Source organism: Sardina pilchardus, chromosome 15, assembly GCF_963854185.1.
Source record: "Sardina pilchardus chromosome 15, fSarPil1.1, whole genome shotgun sequence".
Classification (NCBI taxonomy): Eukaryota; Metazoa; Chordata; class Actinopteri; order Clupeiformes; family Clupeidae; genus Sardina; species Sardina pilchardus.
Window position 1 is genome coordinate 33,116,891 of NC_085008.1, and position 16,612 is coordinate 33,133,502.

General features: G+C 43.5%; 1 protein-coding gene across 1 annotated transcript in view; it reads right to left on the minus strand.

The window, feature by feature from the left end:
• The window catches only part of ftsj3 (FtsJ RNA 2'-O-methyltransferase 3), a 39,267-nt gene extending 22,813 nt beyond the window's left edge, over positions 1–16,454 (minus strand). Inside the window, exons 1-13 of the mRNA XM_062555869.1 lie at positions 16,292–16,454; positions 15,881–15,986; positions 15,642–15,688; positions 15,314–15,393; positions 14,620–14,719; positions 13,704–13,898; positions 13,470–13,585; positions 13,049–13,153; positions 6,104–6,204; positions 5,744–5,830; positions 5,227–5,388; positions 4,885–5,020; positions 3,443–3,636 (exon numbers count right to left, since the gene is read on the minus strand). Of these exons, the coding sequence (XP_062411853.1) occupies positions 3,443–3,636; positions 4,885–5,020; positions 5,227–5,388; positions 5,744–5,830; positions 6,104–6,204; positions 13,049–13,153; positions 13,470–13,585; positions 13,704–13,898; positions 14,620–14,719; positions 15,314–15,393; positions 15,642–15,688; positions 15,881–15,986; positions 16,292–16,358 (1,496 nt within the window). The 5' untranslated portion in view covers positions 16,359–16,454. The remainder of the gene's footprint in view (positions 1–3,442; positions 3,637–4,884; positions 5,021–5,226; positions 5,389–5,743; positions 5,831–6,103; positions 6,205–13,048; positions 13,154–13,469; positions 13,586–13,703; positions 13,899–14,619; positions 14,720–15,313; positions 15,394–15,641; positions 15,689–15,880; positions 15,987–16,291) is intronic.
• Between the last annotated feature and the right edge of the window lie 158 nt (positions 16,455–16,612).

Sequence of the window (16,612 nt, forward strand, 5' to 3'; positions counted from 1 at the left end):
CCGAAAAAAGTGGTCAAAATACAGTAACGCGTTACTAAGTAACGCGTTACTGGCATCACTGCTCATACAGTATATACATATATATATATGTATGTGTGTGTGTGTGTGTGTGTGTGTGTGTGTGTGTGTGTGTGTGTGTGTGTGTGTGTGTGTGTGTGTGTGTGTGTGTGTGTGTGTGTGTGTGTGTGTGTGTGTGTGCCTTGTTGCCGGTGTACAGTATTTCTGAATCTGAATATGGACAGGAAATGGCATAGCTTTTATCACATGCAACCAATCCAAAATCGATTTCATATTAGGGATGTTAACCGGTGACTGTTTGACCGATGGTTGACCGTATCCACGTTAACCGACCAAAGTTGTCGCTAGTCGGTTAACAAAAAAAAAAGAGAGGCATCTTTAAATTAGCCTAAAGACAGTGGACTAAACGTTACTACAGCTAGCCATCTCATTCCAAGAAGATCTTTTTTTCGTGAAGTTAACAAATTATCCCTCACACTCAATTTTTCATAACTCGCCTGCTTGTAGGCTAGGCTACGTAATAAACCAATAAAAACATTTGGCACGAGGTCACAGCGGTGGCCGGTGCGTCTTTTGCAATCTGGAAGTGCGCTGTTTTATCCATTGGTTTTATCGTGTTGCAGTCTAGGCAACTTTCCGCATAAGATGGGCTTAGATTTGGAAAGACATTACATCTACATTTCAGGAAGGGTCATCAATGGTAACAGATAAGGTAATGATCATCTTTCGTTATTATTGTTAGCACTTCCTCAAACTAAACTGGCGCTGTAGGGGATTTAAAAAAGTGACGTGAGTGTAGGGATGTTACGATTACCGGTGTGACGGTAAACCATGATAAAATTGTTGACGATAACAATTACCGTGTTCATTTCGAATATCATTATTATCACGGTTGATACTACGGTATGGTAACCGCGTGTTTAATTCCTCCCAGTTTCATCCTTGCCTGCTTTTGACACAAGCTGGAAGGCTACTATGAAACAAAACTTCACCTTACTAATTCTGTTGTCTAATTGATGGATTTAACCATGATTCGGATAAGGCTACACCTGCTTTTAAAGGGCGCAACATTTCCACCCCAAAACGTGCGCTGTATCATGTAGCCAGCGTCTTTTTATGTAGGCCTACACGTTCACATTAAATCTAGGCTATTCCACTAACGTTATCAGGAGAATGCCATGAAGTTTTATGTTGAGCGCTGGGTGTCACTCATTGGATATAACAGATATACCAAACTCCAAATCATAAGTTAAGCTATAAGCAGGCAACATTTCCAACCAAGGAAAAAGTGAGCACAATACCACGGTAACCTACCTACAGTAAGCTATGGGATTTAGTTCGGCCTACTGTAGTGTTTAATTCAATTTCCGAAAAAAGCTACACAGCCTATTGGCAAACTTTTACATCTTGAGAGAGTTCCATCAAGGTAACTATCCCGTTAGCTCACGCGTCATGTCTATCATTAATGTACAGTAGCCTAGTGCTCACCAAAATAATAGAAGTTAACATTGCAAGACACTTATCTTTTATATTATCCCAGCAATCTTTTCTTTGACTTGTTAATTTTTTGAACATTCATTTTATTCAATGAAAACGGATATCCTTGAACTATGCGTGACTACTTTCCTAAAACCGAATGAAGGTTAATATAATTAGCCTACTTCACGTACCTCTTAAAGTGACAGGCACTCAATTAGACCTAGACAACACCCCTGTAATGTCATTAAAGACAAGTGTAATAGTTTAAAAATCAATATGAAGTATTCAAATTACTGAATATTTTTAGCTATAAGTAATTATGCAGATCCTAACATATTATAAACTATTAGCAAAATATATAAAGTCATGAATTCAAAATATGCAATAGAAACAAGACAAGCCATTTTCTGTGTGTGTGGAGGGTTGAGCAGGGACTAGGATTGCCAATGCTGTGAATGATCGGTATCCTGCTGGAGGCAATAAGGGTTTGCCTATATTTTTAATGTAATAAACACTGTCACACTTTTTAAAACTAAAATATTTCAGCTTGTCTACACCCATCAGCGCTTTCTTAACATATTGTACACACAATTATTAAAATACCGCGATAATACCGAAAACCGTGATAATTTTGGTCACTATAACCGTGGGGTTAAATTTTCATACCGTTACATCCCTACGTGAGTGAAAGGGCGGCGCCGGGGCTGTGTGTAGCCTATGAGCGGGGGACAGAGAGATGAGAGTTGGGAAATTGCGTGGCTGTTATTTCAAATAGCATAATTTATTTTAAACGAACCGGTTAACCGGTTTCAACCGGCTAATGAGCCTCGGTGGTCGGTCAAGAAAATTTGTAGTTTTCGCCATCCCTATTTCATATTCAGACACGTTAACCAGTAACAGCCTGGTTGCTTTGACATATCAACACCAAATTTGATCCTATTACACCATTTGAACAGGTGAGTCGTCCTATTTATTCTACCATCAATTTGAGGCTATAACACATTGCAACTTACTCAACAGTGAGTAAACAGCAGATGTTCCCGCAATACTCCTAACATTACTCGTATTTGTTCTAGAAACATGCCTAGTTCCTTAGGCTCCTTCCTTCTTTCACTGGTTACGTGTTTCATGCTGGCTACACGTGAACAACTCATACATAATTCAACACAAGGTCTACAGACCTTAGAGGTGTACATTTCATTTCCATACATCAAAGCATTCGCCCATGGCAGCCAATCAAATTCGATGGCGAAGCCTCCAAACAGGAAGTGAGGTCAAATCTCGGAAACGCTTTGAGGTGTCAAGACCATATTTGGTGGGACGATTTTGGACACAATCCAAAGTAGCCTTAGTAAATTTGGTGTAATTTGGCCACTAGGGGGCGTCGCAATTAGCAAAAATGCATTTTGTCTCATATCTCTTTACATCTTTGGGATGACATCCACATTTTTACATTGGAGGTGCTCTGGGACATACCACTGATGAACCCAGGCAACCCGTCACGTCAGTGTAAGAATTTGGCAATCGAGGGTAACGCCGCCAAACTCGAAGCAGCTTTGTGTCTTGGCCAAACTTTAGCGTTTTGACCTGAGGGCGAGCGGTCGCGTCTCCTGCCGGAGCGCTTTCGCGGCGCGTCGGAGCAAGCACACTTCGCACTTTCCCACCGGGAAATGCATTCTAGTTAACTTTAACGCCTTTCCTCCCCAAAGCTAAAGCTAGTTGATTCTTACGCCTTTTCCCCCTTAAGCTGAGGCCAGTTAACTCCTTTCCCCCGAAGCTAAAGCTAGTTACTCTTAAGTCTTTTCACCTGAAGCTAAGGCTAGTCAACTCTTACACATTTTCACCCCGAAGACTGGACTCGCCCTTTTTAGAACCTCTCTGGATTTGCTCCATTTAGAACACAGATAGAGAGAGGCGGGGACGTAAACAGGAAGTGATGCATTACTTCTTCTTGGGTTTCTGGTCCATCTCTCTCTCCTTCTCCTCCACCTCCTCCATGTCGTCCGAGTCGAGGTCAGAGGCCAGCGAGATCTTGTCTTCCTCTTCGTCAGAGAAGTACACATCTTCCTCGCCCTCCCCATCCTCATCCAGGAGGGCGTCCACGGCCTTCATGTCCCCACCGGATATCTCACACAGCGCCTGGGTGGGGCAGTAGGGCAAGACCAGGTTATAGAACTGAACTGATAACAAAGAAGTTGCTGACACTTGCACCATGCACGTGTTGTTGTTTACCCTTGTAATTTCCGGATTTTCCTATGGTCTCCGAGGTAAACGTCACAGTACTTTGAACGGTGGGTAATTCCCTTAGGTGAAGTCTGCACCGATGCAGATTCACGGAAAGGGCTCGGTAAGTGTGTACTCAAACCCTCACGCCTTTTGAAATTTGACATTGGGACAGCCCTAAGCCCTTACAAATTTTGCGAGAATGCGTACCAAAGTCTGTGAGTCCGGGCTTTGAGATTGGGCCAATATAAACTCACAGGGAGGTTTTCCAGTCTCAAGCAGCGATAGTGACAAAAATATAACTCACAGAGAGGTCAGTCACCAGTAAAGTCAAAAATATAAACCTTCCCCGATAGCATTCAGGCAGAGGCCTCTGCTATATAAACACCCTTACCCACCACACACACACACACACACACACACAATCATCTGCAGCATCACTGGAGCACTGACCAAGAGACGACACTGCTATGAATCAGGACACACCCTCACTAATGAGGGGTGATCAACTGTAGTAGCCCTACATAGGGGTGGGATGGACGTGAGCTTCTGCAGAGCTTCCCACGACCGTTCAGGTCACTTCTGCTCCCTCTCTAGAGTCCACTCCCACTGCAGAGACCACTTGCTATCTGGCCAGTAATCAGTGGCGTTTGATCTAAATATCTAAAGCATTCTAAGGAGGACGCAAACAGTTCCGTCTCCACTCGATCTATCTTCACACGTTTAGATACAGCTTTTGTCTTCGGACCCATCCACATCATTGTTTACTAAGCACAGCTTTTATCCTAAGGCCCGTATACTAAGCAAAGCTTTTAGCTTAAGGTCCAAGATTGAATTTACACTTATGAGTGTGTAGTTTATTTGTATACTACAGGAGTTTGTTTGTTTTCATATGTTTACACAAAATAACTCATGCTGACCTCTTTGAAATGGTTTACTCAGACTTGGACAGTTTGATCCCTTGTGCCAGAGTTGATTCTCATTCTGACAACATTAGAAATGAGCCTTAAAAAGACAGCATTTCCCTTAAATACATATTTGTTTTCCATTCATATCATGAACGAGCATCAGTAAAGAACTTCACATGCACATTCTGTACAGCTGGAAAAAAATGTCCATCATCATTATTGACAAAACCTCCCGAACACACACACACACACACACCTTGGCCTTCTTGATGGTGTTGAGGGAGAACATGGAGTTGTCGTGTCCATCGGCGATGGACACCCCGGGCAGGTCCATCTTGAGCTCCACCCTCTCTCTCTGTTTACGCCTCTCCTTCAGAACCTTCTTCTTCTTCCTACACGCACACAGGCACGCACACACACACAGACAGACAGACAGACATAGAGATAGACAGACATAGACACAGACAGACACACACTCAGACAAACACGCAGACACACACACAGTTTCGTTAGGACACTGCTCCATCATTGAATGAGTTTAATCTATGCAATGCGTTTCTCTCATGAGAGCAGATAAGTGTTCAAGAGGAGGCCTCACCGTTTGAGCTCAGCGATCTCCTCGGCTTTCAGCTGCGCAAGCTTGTTGTCCATCTCTGCGTCCTCATCATCCTCATCTTCATCTCCTTTGCCTTGCGCTGCAAATGATTGAGCTGCCTGCTCCTCCTGACCATCAGAGTCACTCTCTTCATCAGAACCCAGACTGACCGGAGACAAGGAGAGGAAGAGGAGGAGGAGGAGGAGGAGAGAGGGTTTTTCACAAATCACATAAATAAGAAGAGGAGGATGAGAAGAGAAGAGAGAAAGAAAGAAAAAAGAGAGAGAGGGAGAGAGAGAGAGAGATAGAGAGAGAGAGGGGTGAAGATTGAGGGCAGGATAAAGAAAGTGAGAGTAGATGAGTGTAAATGTGTAACTGCCAGTAGGGTAGAGTGTCTGGGTGTTCTGCGTGTGCGTGTGCGTGTGCGTGTGCGTGTGTGTGTGTGTGTGTGTGTGTGTGAGTGTGTGAGTGTGTGTGTGTGAGTGTGTGTGTGTGTGTGGGGGGGTGAGTGAATGGCTACCTGATCTCCTGACCGGTCGGTTTGGCATCCTGCTTCAGTCTTTTGGCCACATAACGCCTCAGCTTGGCCCTCCAGGACAGCAGCAGTCTGGAAGACAGAGACACACATACATACACACACACACACGATCAGTAAAGGACTGGAAAGAACTGAGCACACACATCGTCCTTCTCCTGACTCAAGTGTCACTCTTCAACAGATGCAGCCAGACAGTAGAATAGCAGCATAACAGTCTTAACACACACAGCAAGAGACAGCCACAAACACACAACAGCACAAAACAGAGACACACACACACACACACGCACGCAACAGCACAACACACACACACACACACACACCTCTCTGGCACCAGCTTACCGGAGTTCCTTCCGCCCCAAGACCTTGATGTCACGGCAACACTCCTTGACCTCCTCCGAGGTGGCAGAGTGAGACTCGAGCTCAGCGTCGTCAAACGTGATCTGGAGTGGCGCACAGGAAGTACATTAAGAAGACAGGAAGTACATGATGGAGGTAGGACATGTCATCACACACACTGAGAGTACTCCAACATGGATTAGAGTGTTGAAAGGCAGGCCTCACCTGATTGGGTTTGAGTGTGTGTGTGACGCTAAGAGAGGGTCCAAGTGAGGGTCTTACCTCACTGGCTTTGAGTGTGTGTGTGTGTGTTTCTAAGAGAGTGTGTAAGCGGGGGTCTCACCTCCCTGGCTTTGAGTGTGTGTGTGTGTGTGTGTGTGTGTGTGTGTGTGTGGGGGGGGGGGTTAGGGCTGCTCAATTATGGAAAAAATCATAATCACGATTATTTTGGTCAATATTGAAATCATGATTATGTAACACGATTATTTCACATGACTTGTTGGGAACGTGTTGGGAACACCTTTCAACAATTCTTTGAATTTGAATATCTGTTGGGCCTATATATGTATTGTAATAGCTCAAAAGTAGCCTACAACAAATGTTAGAATTTCAATTTTTAAAGTATAAACGTAGGCCTATTCAAGTAAAAATGATAACTGCAAATAAATAAGATCAACAATGAAGTGCACTTCCACAATCTCTTGAAAACAAGTAGGCAACATGTTGGCAAAACAAATTCCAGCTAGTAACTCAGTCCAGAATATTAAAGGCTGGTCTACCATCAGCCCCCAGCATTAACAGCTGTAAGTTAACTAAAATGTAAGACAACATGCTGGTAGGGCTGCTAATATCTCTTAAATGTTTTTAGCCAGAAACACTAATCTGTTAACATATAGGCCGAGGCAACTTTAGAGTCTCATTTAAATATATTTGATTTAATATACTTGTACAATGGACGTTGATTTAAATTGGCCGCTTTCACGTGAGATTCTCATGAGACCTCACGCGTGAATCACGTGTATTTTATTTATTTTTCCCAAGTGAAGCTGCAATGACCCAAACAACCACCAGGTGGCACTTTTGCTGTCACTAATGGTTTCATGAGGTCAAGAGGCCAGTTTCCACTAAAAGCATAAGCCTATGTCCGAAGCGCAACTTGTGTTCTCGTTTTTGGGTCAATTCATACATTTTATTTCAAATGTGCGGATAGGCCGATGGTACGCTTGTTTTTATGCTGGCAACAAAACAAAATGGTTCACGAATGTTATTCTTGATTCTAAATGCGGGAAACAATTAAAAATAAAATGTCCCATTTTCCGACGCACCACAAACCTCTTGCCCATGTATACATTAGGCTATATGTTTATTTGAAATGTAAGCTGGCTGTTGTCAAATTTGTAAAATAAAATAGGCCTACAGGAGAAACTATATGGTTTATACTCTTTCATTCCGAACCGAAAGCGAAGGAGGGAGAATGAATTACGAACGTTTCACTTTTGCATAAATAATTTCTGAGTGGTTTTGATCAGGCGGGAAACAATTAAAAATATAATGTCCCATTTTCCGACGCACCACTAACATCTTGCCTATTTAAATATTCTATTATTTGGGCCTATTATAAAAGTTAGGACTTTTTCGTTAGAAAACAATTTCTTTTGAATTAGGGACTGCCTTTGAATGAAGCTTGATCGGACTTTCAGTTCACAGAAGAAAGTTTCAAGACGCTAAGAAACACATGTTTGCCCCGTAGCATTAATGGTGACTTAATTTATTTCAAAAGGATATGACCTCATGAATCCTATGGTTGTTTTTGTGTTCTACTTGTCTTTGTTGACTTTTAATGATTATAGGGGAGGCATCTCAGTTGTTAGATTTGCACATAACATGTTTGCATAGGCTAGTCTTCTTTTTCTTGACTCTGCTCTTTCTCGGAGCCTCAGAGCAGGACATTTAGGCTACATTCATTGGTGTTTTTTTTGTTTGTTTGTCTGTAAAACAGTCTTAAAATAGGCTACAATTGTATTTGGCAGAGGACAGGCTGCTAGTAACAAAATCCAGGAAATGCTAGTGTCGCTGCAGCGTGGCAACCACGAAACTCTTCACGTTTTGAGGCAGTGCTCGTTACCCCTAGAACCATCCCAGTTTGTGGTTTGTATGATATGTGAATGCAGGCCTAACCGAGTCAAACTTTCATTTAAAAGCATTCTGGCAACAAAACAAAAGGATTCACAAACTTTATTCTTTAATCTAAATGCGTACCGCCATGGCGATGGCGAAAGAAGGCTATGATTTGAAATAGCTGTTGTCAAATTTGTCAAATAAAATACAGGAGAAACGATATGGTTCATGCGCTCTCATGCTCAAGGTCGTCAGTTTGTTTTTATTAGTGCCGGGGACAATAACATAAACTTGTGTGGTTAGAAAAGTGCTGGGTATAATTATATTAATCCGTTTTATGTTTTATTATAATATACAGTGTACTGAATATTGACAGGTTTGAAAATCGTAACATTAGGCCTATTTTCAATCAATACAAGTTGAAAGCCACACGTTTTGTCTTCTCCCAAATTTTGTTCGGCAAATTTGACAACTGTCAGCTTAAATGTCAAATCATATTTCCTTCCCTTTGTCGCCCTAGTAGGCCTATTGAGAGAAACACAGAGAAACGAGAGAAATTGAAAATAAACACAGAGAGTTCAGAGAGTGAACTTTTGTGTTGTGTTGCCAGCATACGAGTAGCCTAGTCTATCCTGAGACGTGATAGCATATTTTGTCTAGTGCGCAAATTTGAAACCATTTGGAACTCAGGCTTTCACTTCCACAGTCAAAGTAACTGAAATTGTTTTTTGGAAAAGGTAGGCCTACATTGTTGCACGTAGGACAACACATTGTTTCGGCTATTTCGGTCCATTATGTGTTGGCATTGTCGATCACAACAGGTTTACCTGTAGCCCTGGGCAGCTGGCACCAACTTCTTTTGATGAATTGATAAACATTTAAAAAGTGGTGGAGACAAAATCGTTCGTCATAAAAAGTGGTGGAGACATGTACCCGGTCCACGGCGAAAATGACGCTGCTGTTTCCGGAAGCCGAAAAGGAGGAGGCTCACTGTTGCAGACGCACACTCAACATAGCCTATACAAAAGATTGCTAATGATGTGTCAAACTGCTCTTGGGGGGTGGGGGATTTTTTCATTTGTGTTCTAAGGCACAGAGCTCAGCTCACAGAGGGGGGATGGTACAGTTAACTTCCAACACTTGATGGCTCTCACCAGTGCTGCTGCTGCCCATTTCGGTGCCCTATTAGAATCGCTTTGTGGTAGCCATCTGAATGGAATGCCTCAGTCGGCACGGCATAGATGCTTGGAAAACGACTCAAAAGTCAAAGACTAGACTAGACTAGGCTAATTGTTAACTGTCAACAATTTGAGTTGACAGTGGGAACCGGATAACCTCGCAAAATGTAGCTTCGTCTTTGTTGCCTTCATGATTTCCTTTTACATAAATTGGTGTCACTACTGTTCATTATTTGCTTTTCTCTCCATCTCAGAAGATAACAGATAACGTTACGTTTATCCTACATGGCACTAGCTTTACACACTGTGTTGATCCGCTTCAAATCCGAACTCTCGTGCGTCATATAGGCTATAGGAACGCTAGAGCTCCTCAATTGCGGCACTAGTGAATGTGTGACACTGCCACATTAGTTTAGGTGCTTTTTATCAATTGTTGAATTATTGCATATAATAAATATGTAAGTCTCATGTAATATCTTTATTTGATATGTATATGTACTTATTGATATGTATTAATCATGTTTCTGTACGCTGTATGGAAAAGGTATGGAGAGGGGTGTTTTGTATAAGGCCCCTGTCGGCCAATACGCCTACCACCGCGCACCCGAACTTATATAGGGGAATGCGCTAGGTGAATGGGGGCGGTCTGAAGTAGATAGCAAGTGCGTGTGTGATTTTTGAATCGGTGGCGCCAGTACTTTAGTGCTGCGGCTATAGTGTTTGTTAGAGCTTTCCTGCGAGTATGAGTCAAAAATAGACAATACTACTGGGGAAAACTTTCTGACAAACCAGCTTAACGGTGTGCGTTTCCTGGAGTGCGTTACCTGCCGCAATAGAGGACGCACGGAGAGAAATTCTTTCGCTGTCTGCTTGGTGGATTTATCCACCATATTTCGGTGAGCTTGTTGTCCATTTTACTATTTTTTCACATTGCTGGGCCTAGCATAAAGACTGCGATCGCGTTGTTCCTTTTTCTGGGATTATATTTTTGTTTGTTCGTCACGGGACTTTTTCGTTTCCTGGAATGGATTATTGACATTTGTGCGCGCGGTCTTGGATAAGGACAGGACATTTTTCGTTAGTTTGGACTTTTAGGTTTGTGTGCGGGACTGAGTGAAAGTGGGAATTACACGCTTGGGTTTGTTTGGGGACTTTGGAATTGTGTGTGAATATATAGCGCCGCTGTGCGCAATCTGATTTATTGTTTGATGCGTGGCTTTCTTCCTTCAACGAAATATCGTTTCATTGTCTATTGAGAGTATTCTAGCAGCGCTCAGATTTAACTTTTCGTTTTACTTTAATTATTTGGAATGATCCGTTTATTGCCAGTCATTAATGTCATTCAAAAGAACCCCTTTCGCATTAAGTAACACGGCCTAAGCTAAAAGGTTGAATTGTTACAAATGGTTGACTCGAACAAGCTGAAAGGAAAGGAAACTTAACGTTTTCCAAATTAGGAAATATTTCTTAATTGTGTGTGGTCAAATAAAGAGGCCTGCAATTGGGTTAATTTAGTAGCCTAATGTGAACACTGATTGAATGTGTGCGCGTCTGCGCAAGTGAAACCGAACGTTAGATAGATAGATAGATAGATAGATAGATAGCTATCCAAAGAGAAATTACAGAATTACATTCATGAGGAAATACGTCAGATTACGGAACTATTATAGCGACGCAGTCTAACTCAATAAAACTTGTTTGCATAGTGCTAATCATCCTCACCGTTGTCAAACTCTCGAATGAAACATAAAGTGTTATTTCAATCTGCTGCTTGTGTTAATGGGAATTTTGAACTATGACAAATAGTTTGTTAGTTCATGCTCGTCTTTTTGTGGCGTGCAGAGCCTTGCGAACATTTTCAGAGTGCCAGACTAAATTTACAAACACCCGAAAAAACAAAACAATAAAAGAGTTGTAGTGTTGCAGTCTGTAGGTGACTAGGCTACTAGGGATTTCTGTTGGCATTTCCGAAAGCTCACGAAATATATTCAGTCAAAACTATGGGCTGGGCCACTTAGGCTTAGTTCACACTGGCAGTCGAAATCGGATGTCTTGCATTTCCGATCAGGACCTGATCTATCTGACTGACTGTTCTCATTGCATATTGCAAGTGATCACATCCGATCACATCTGATCTTGGCGTGCAATGCTCAGATCCGATATAAATTACACACACCTGGATTCATCAGGTAGAGTTGTACACAACCAAGTTGTCATGGATGAGAGTGGATTTATTTTTTATATTTTCCAACTTATTATGCGTAGCCGCGGCGCAAATACCTCGTCACCCTTAACGTTACAGTTTTCCATGTTTCACCATAAAATGATGACTTGAGTCTGACGTTGGTTTTTGTTTTGCTGGTAGCCCTGGCGCACGCGCTGAATCAATCAATCAATCAATCACTTACGTCACTCAGAATTACGTTGCAATTGTTTGTCGCAGTGCAAATGACGAAAGGGGCACGTTGAAATCCTATTCAAGTGGTTCGACTGTTCAGATTGAGTCATATCCGATAGTAAGTGATATTGAAACCACCTCCGTATGTGGTGCGAATCAGCATTGGAAAAATCACATTTCATGCGGTTTTATGTCATTCAGACTACCCAAAATTCAAGCTAGATACAAGATAGGCAAGAAATCAGATTTCGACTGCCAGTGTGAACTAAGCCTTAGAGGTTGCTTTCCTATTGAATGAGTAGAACTCTGGGATACTGTATCAATCACACCGCAGCAATGCTACAGCGGACTGTACTGCCACCTCGTGGCGGTAAGTTGTAATACAGTTGAAGTACATTTCACGCAGAGCGTGAATCAGGCAACGCGTGAGGGAAACGGCCATCACAAAGTAGCGCCTACTGTATATAAATTGATACATTTTACACTTCTGTATAGGCTACTGTCTTGTCATAGCCAACAACACCAAAATGAGCATCAAGTGAAGGCGTCAATAATTTAATGCAGAACTGGGGATGGACAGGGTTAGCTGACGGATCTGCAATGCTTGCTAGTTCTTGGAAGCGATACTTTTGTCTGAGCTCAACTCGGCTCAGTTTTCAAGCAGCCAGAACCTAGACCTCTCGCATTCACTGCCCCTGAGCAGAGCTAGCAGCCGGGAAATACAGTGAGCGAAGGAGGGGGGCGAGGGGCGATCAAACACACAGCACAGCCGAACTCAAGGACGGTCTAGACTACATTCATAACGTTAGAGTCTCCAGAACTCGAGAATGCCAGAAAAGTAGGCTAGTTAATTTGTCGCTAGTTTCTCGCTAAACATAGTGAAAAGTTGTTACTTTGAGGTAGGTTGTGTGCATATCATCCACTAGCAATATTGTCACTCAGGTTAGAGAGAGTTTGTGGTGGCCTCGGGAGAGGCGAATGTGCGAGTGCGTGTGTCATTCAGAACGCAAAACAAAGTAAGAGTGTTCTTGCAAAACAGAACATGCAAAATAATAGTTTTTTCTCGATTGCACTATGTTGGTGATCATTAGGAGCAAATTGAAATTCAATTAATAGCACAGCCCTAGGGTGGGTCTCATCTCGCTGGCTTTGTGTGTGTGTTTGTGTGTGTGTGTGTGTGTGTTGGGGGGGGTCTCATCTCGCTGGCTTTGAGTGTGTGTGTGTGTGTGTGTGTGTGTCATGGGGGTGTCTCACCTCGCTGGCTTTGCTCAGGAAGTCCACAGGGTTCTCGGCTCGCAGGAACTCTGTGATGGAGAAGGTGTGGTACAGCGTGAGGTCTCCATCGTCATATCCCTCCGCCTGGAACACAGCAACACACACTGGTCAGACACACACACACTTTAGCCTGAACACAGCAACACACACTGGTCAGATACACACACACACATCCTTCAGCCTGGAACACAGCAACACACACAGGTCAGATACACACACACACTTCATATCCCTCAGCCTGGAAGACGGCAATACGCACTGGTCAGACGGTCAGACACACACACACACACACACACACACACACACACACACACACACACACACTTCAGCCTGAACACAGCAACACACATTGGCTGGGAGGCAGAGTAAATCTCACACGCGCGCACACATACACACACACCTTTGGTTTCTTTGTGTCAACGAGCTCCTTAACGGTCTTGACCTGCACGTCCACCTCTTTAAAGGCATGTTTGGGGTCGAAGAACTTATTATCAATTTTATCCGGAGCCAGAAAGCCTGAGGAGGAAGCCAGAAAAGAAAACAGTTTATCCACATACAAACACCACAGTTTCACCCTAAACACACACAACCACACACACACACAGACTGGTAGAACCACAGCAACGGCACGCACCTTGGCAGACGACGAAGATCTCGGCAGACTCGTTACGGGAGGCCTGGGGCTTGGTGGCCTGAACCTTCTTGAAGAACTGCTGGAAGATCCACATGAGCGGCTGGTAGTCTTTGGAGCGGAACACTTTGGTGACGAAGGTCCCGCCTTTGGCCAGGAACTCACACGCCAGCTTCAGGGCCATGAGGGTGAGGTTGGCTGAGAGGGGTCAGAGGTCACACACAGCTGATGAGAAGCACTGTCCAGCACAACTAGGTTCTCTGACACAAGAAACCTTCCGGTCATCTGACACTTCTCCCATCATCCTGGTAACATTCACTCATTTCAATCATTCACATCAGCTTAGACTAGAAGATATGAATTTTATTTGTGTTCTATGGAAACATCAAGTGAGGCAATTATAACATATCAAAGGCTCACTTGAAAAAAGCATTTAACTATGCACTTTCACAAACACATATATTTCACTGTCGAACAAATCCATTAATTCTGTTTGGTAAAGATCGCAGTATTTCCAAGCTTTATGACTAATCTACACATTACATTAAATTACATTAAGCAAACACTTTTTTGTCCAAAGTGGCATACATGTCAACTATTTTACAAGAGATTACATTGTCCCCGGAGGAACTTGGGGTTAAGTGCCTTGTTCAAGGGCACAACGGTGGAAGCCGGGAATTAAACAGTCAATTTTCAGGCTACTGCACACTAGGCCAGCCCCTTAACCACTACACTACCACTCTAGCTGAGCTCCTCAACCACTACACTACCACGCTAGCCCAGCTCCTTAACCACTAAACTACAACGCTAGCCCAGCTCCTTCACCACTACACTACCACGCTAGCCCAGCTCCTCAACCACTACACCAGACACTGTTGCCAGTGGGAGAGTCTGCTGGAGTTTGAGCACCGGGCCGTACCCTGAGAGAAGGCGTCATGCTGCCAGTTGGCTCCCACGTTGGGGGCACCGTCGTTAAGGACCACGTCCACCTTCCATGTCTGGAGCTCCTTACGCAGCGCCTGAGACAGACAGAGGACATGTGCATGAGCATAAGGGACAGAAGACACGTGCACCAGCAAGAGACAAAGGACACGAGCACGAGAGACAGAGGACACGTACATGAGGGATAGGACACGTGCATGAGAATGAGGGACAGAGGACACATGCACGAGCATGAGCACAAGGGACAGAGGACACGTGCATGAGCACCAGGGACAGAGGACACATGGAAGAAGGAAGAGTTTCTTCCCCCAAGCCGTCCGGCACTTAAATGGAACTGACTGCACATAGCACTTTCTACTCTACCTGCAATAGCCCCCCCAACCCCCCCCCCCCCCCCCCCGACATCTTGAATGTATTGTTGTTTTGTTGTTTTTGTTGTTGTTGTTACTGTTTCTGTTCTATGTTAGTTTGTATGCCTCTTTTTACCTAGCATGGAGCCGACTGTAACATTTCACTGCATTTTATGTATGTGACAAATAAAATCTGAATCTGAATCTGAATCACATGCACGAGCACAAGCATGAGGCACAGGGTACACATGCATGAGCCTTTCATCCCAGAGCCTACTGCACAGCCTCTCCATCCTCCCCACCCCATCATCAGCATCATACCTGTCTGCACTTCTCAGTGGTGATGTCCTCCTGCAGGGCTACCACGTTAGGGATCGGCTTAATGGGCACCAGATCCACTCCTACGGCACGAAGGGTCAAGTTAAAACACAAACACAACTACTATAGTCTGTGCGATTTAAATGGTTAAACAAATGATTAAACATCAAAACATCAAAGGCTGCCTATTAAAACTTGCATAAAGGACTGAAGTGTGCAGACAGTTTATTTTTGAGATTCTCAGTTTTTGTTTGTCTGGCACCTTCATTATTGTGAGTGCAGTGGAACTCCTCCAAAACAGTTAAACATCAAAAAAACAATCTAGACTCACCAATAATGAGACTGGACACCGGCATAAACTTAGATGCCACCTGCAACCTGAAATGAGAGTGTCACACAAGTAATTCTATTAGAAAACGCCTGGGTCTGGTCGTTCCACCTCTACACAGAGGATCGGTTTCATGAGAATTGTGCAAATGCTGCTTTAAACGTTACACCATGAATAAAAGCAGACAAAAGAGAGTTAATGTCCGTGTCTTTTCCCCTAAAATCATCTGGAGCAGAACCTACCAACCACCGGGAGCCGCACACAGATCCAGCACAGCTCGGGCCTTCTGGAGAAACTGGAACTTTCTGTTCAGTTGGATGAGCTTGAAAGACGAACGGGATCTGTATCCTGTTGGGAAACAGCAGAGCTGACTTTAGGGGAAAGATGTCAATGACGCGATAACTTAGATCTTGAGACGAACCCCCCAAGCTAGCAAGCAATCAATCGTTGTTCTTTTACTAGTAGGCTATTGGTGACTGTAATATGCGTGTCCGTTAATGTTATGTTTATGTGTTCACCACTGTTGTGTTCAATACACAAATGAGAGAAAGCCTTGCCATGTCCAACCTAGTACACGCGTCCTTTTAATGCTTGATGGTAATAGCCACTGCTGGCTAACACCACAACAATAAATACTGTAAATGTTAACTTACCCGTTTCCTTCGCCAAATGGTAAAATTTATCTTTTCTGGTCTTTCCGACCTTTAGCTTTTTACCCATTTTGAATTCTACGAGTAGTGTCCTATATAATTACGGGCTTCAGGTTAACTTTTACAACCAGCCGCTTCCCGAAAACACAACACGTGTGTTCAGCTGGCTGCTGGCGCAAGAAAGAGACGTCACTACACGCTTTGACTTCTTCCTCTGTTGAGTGGTGGTTTCCAACTCCGAGCCGTAACTGTTCAGTACTGCCACCTGTAGGCGTCCTATGTCATGGTTGTGGTTCAGGTTATGGGATTTGTCTGGCTATCACC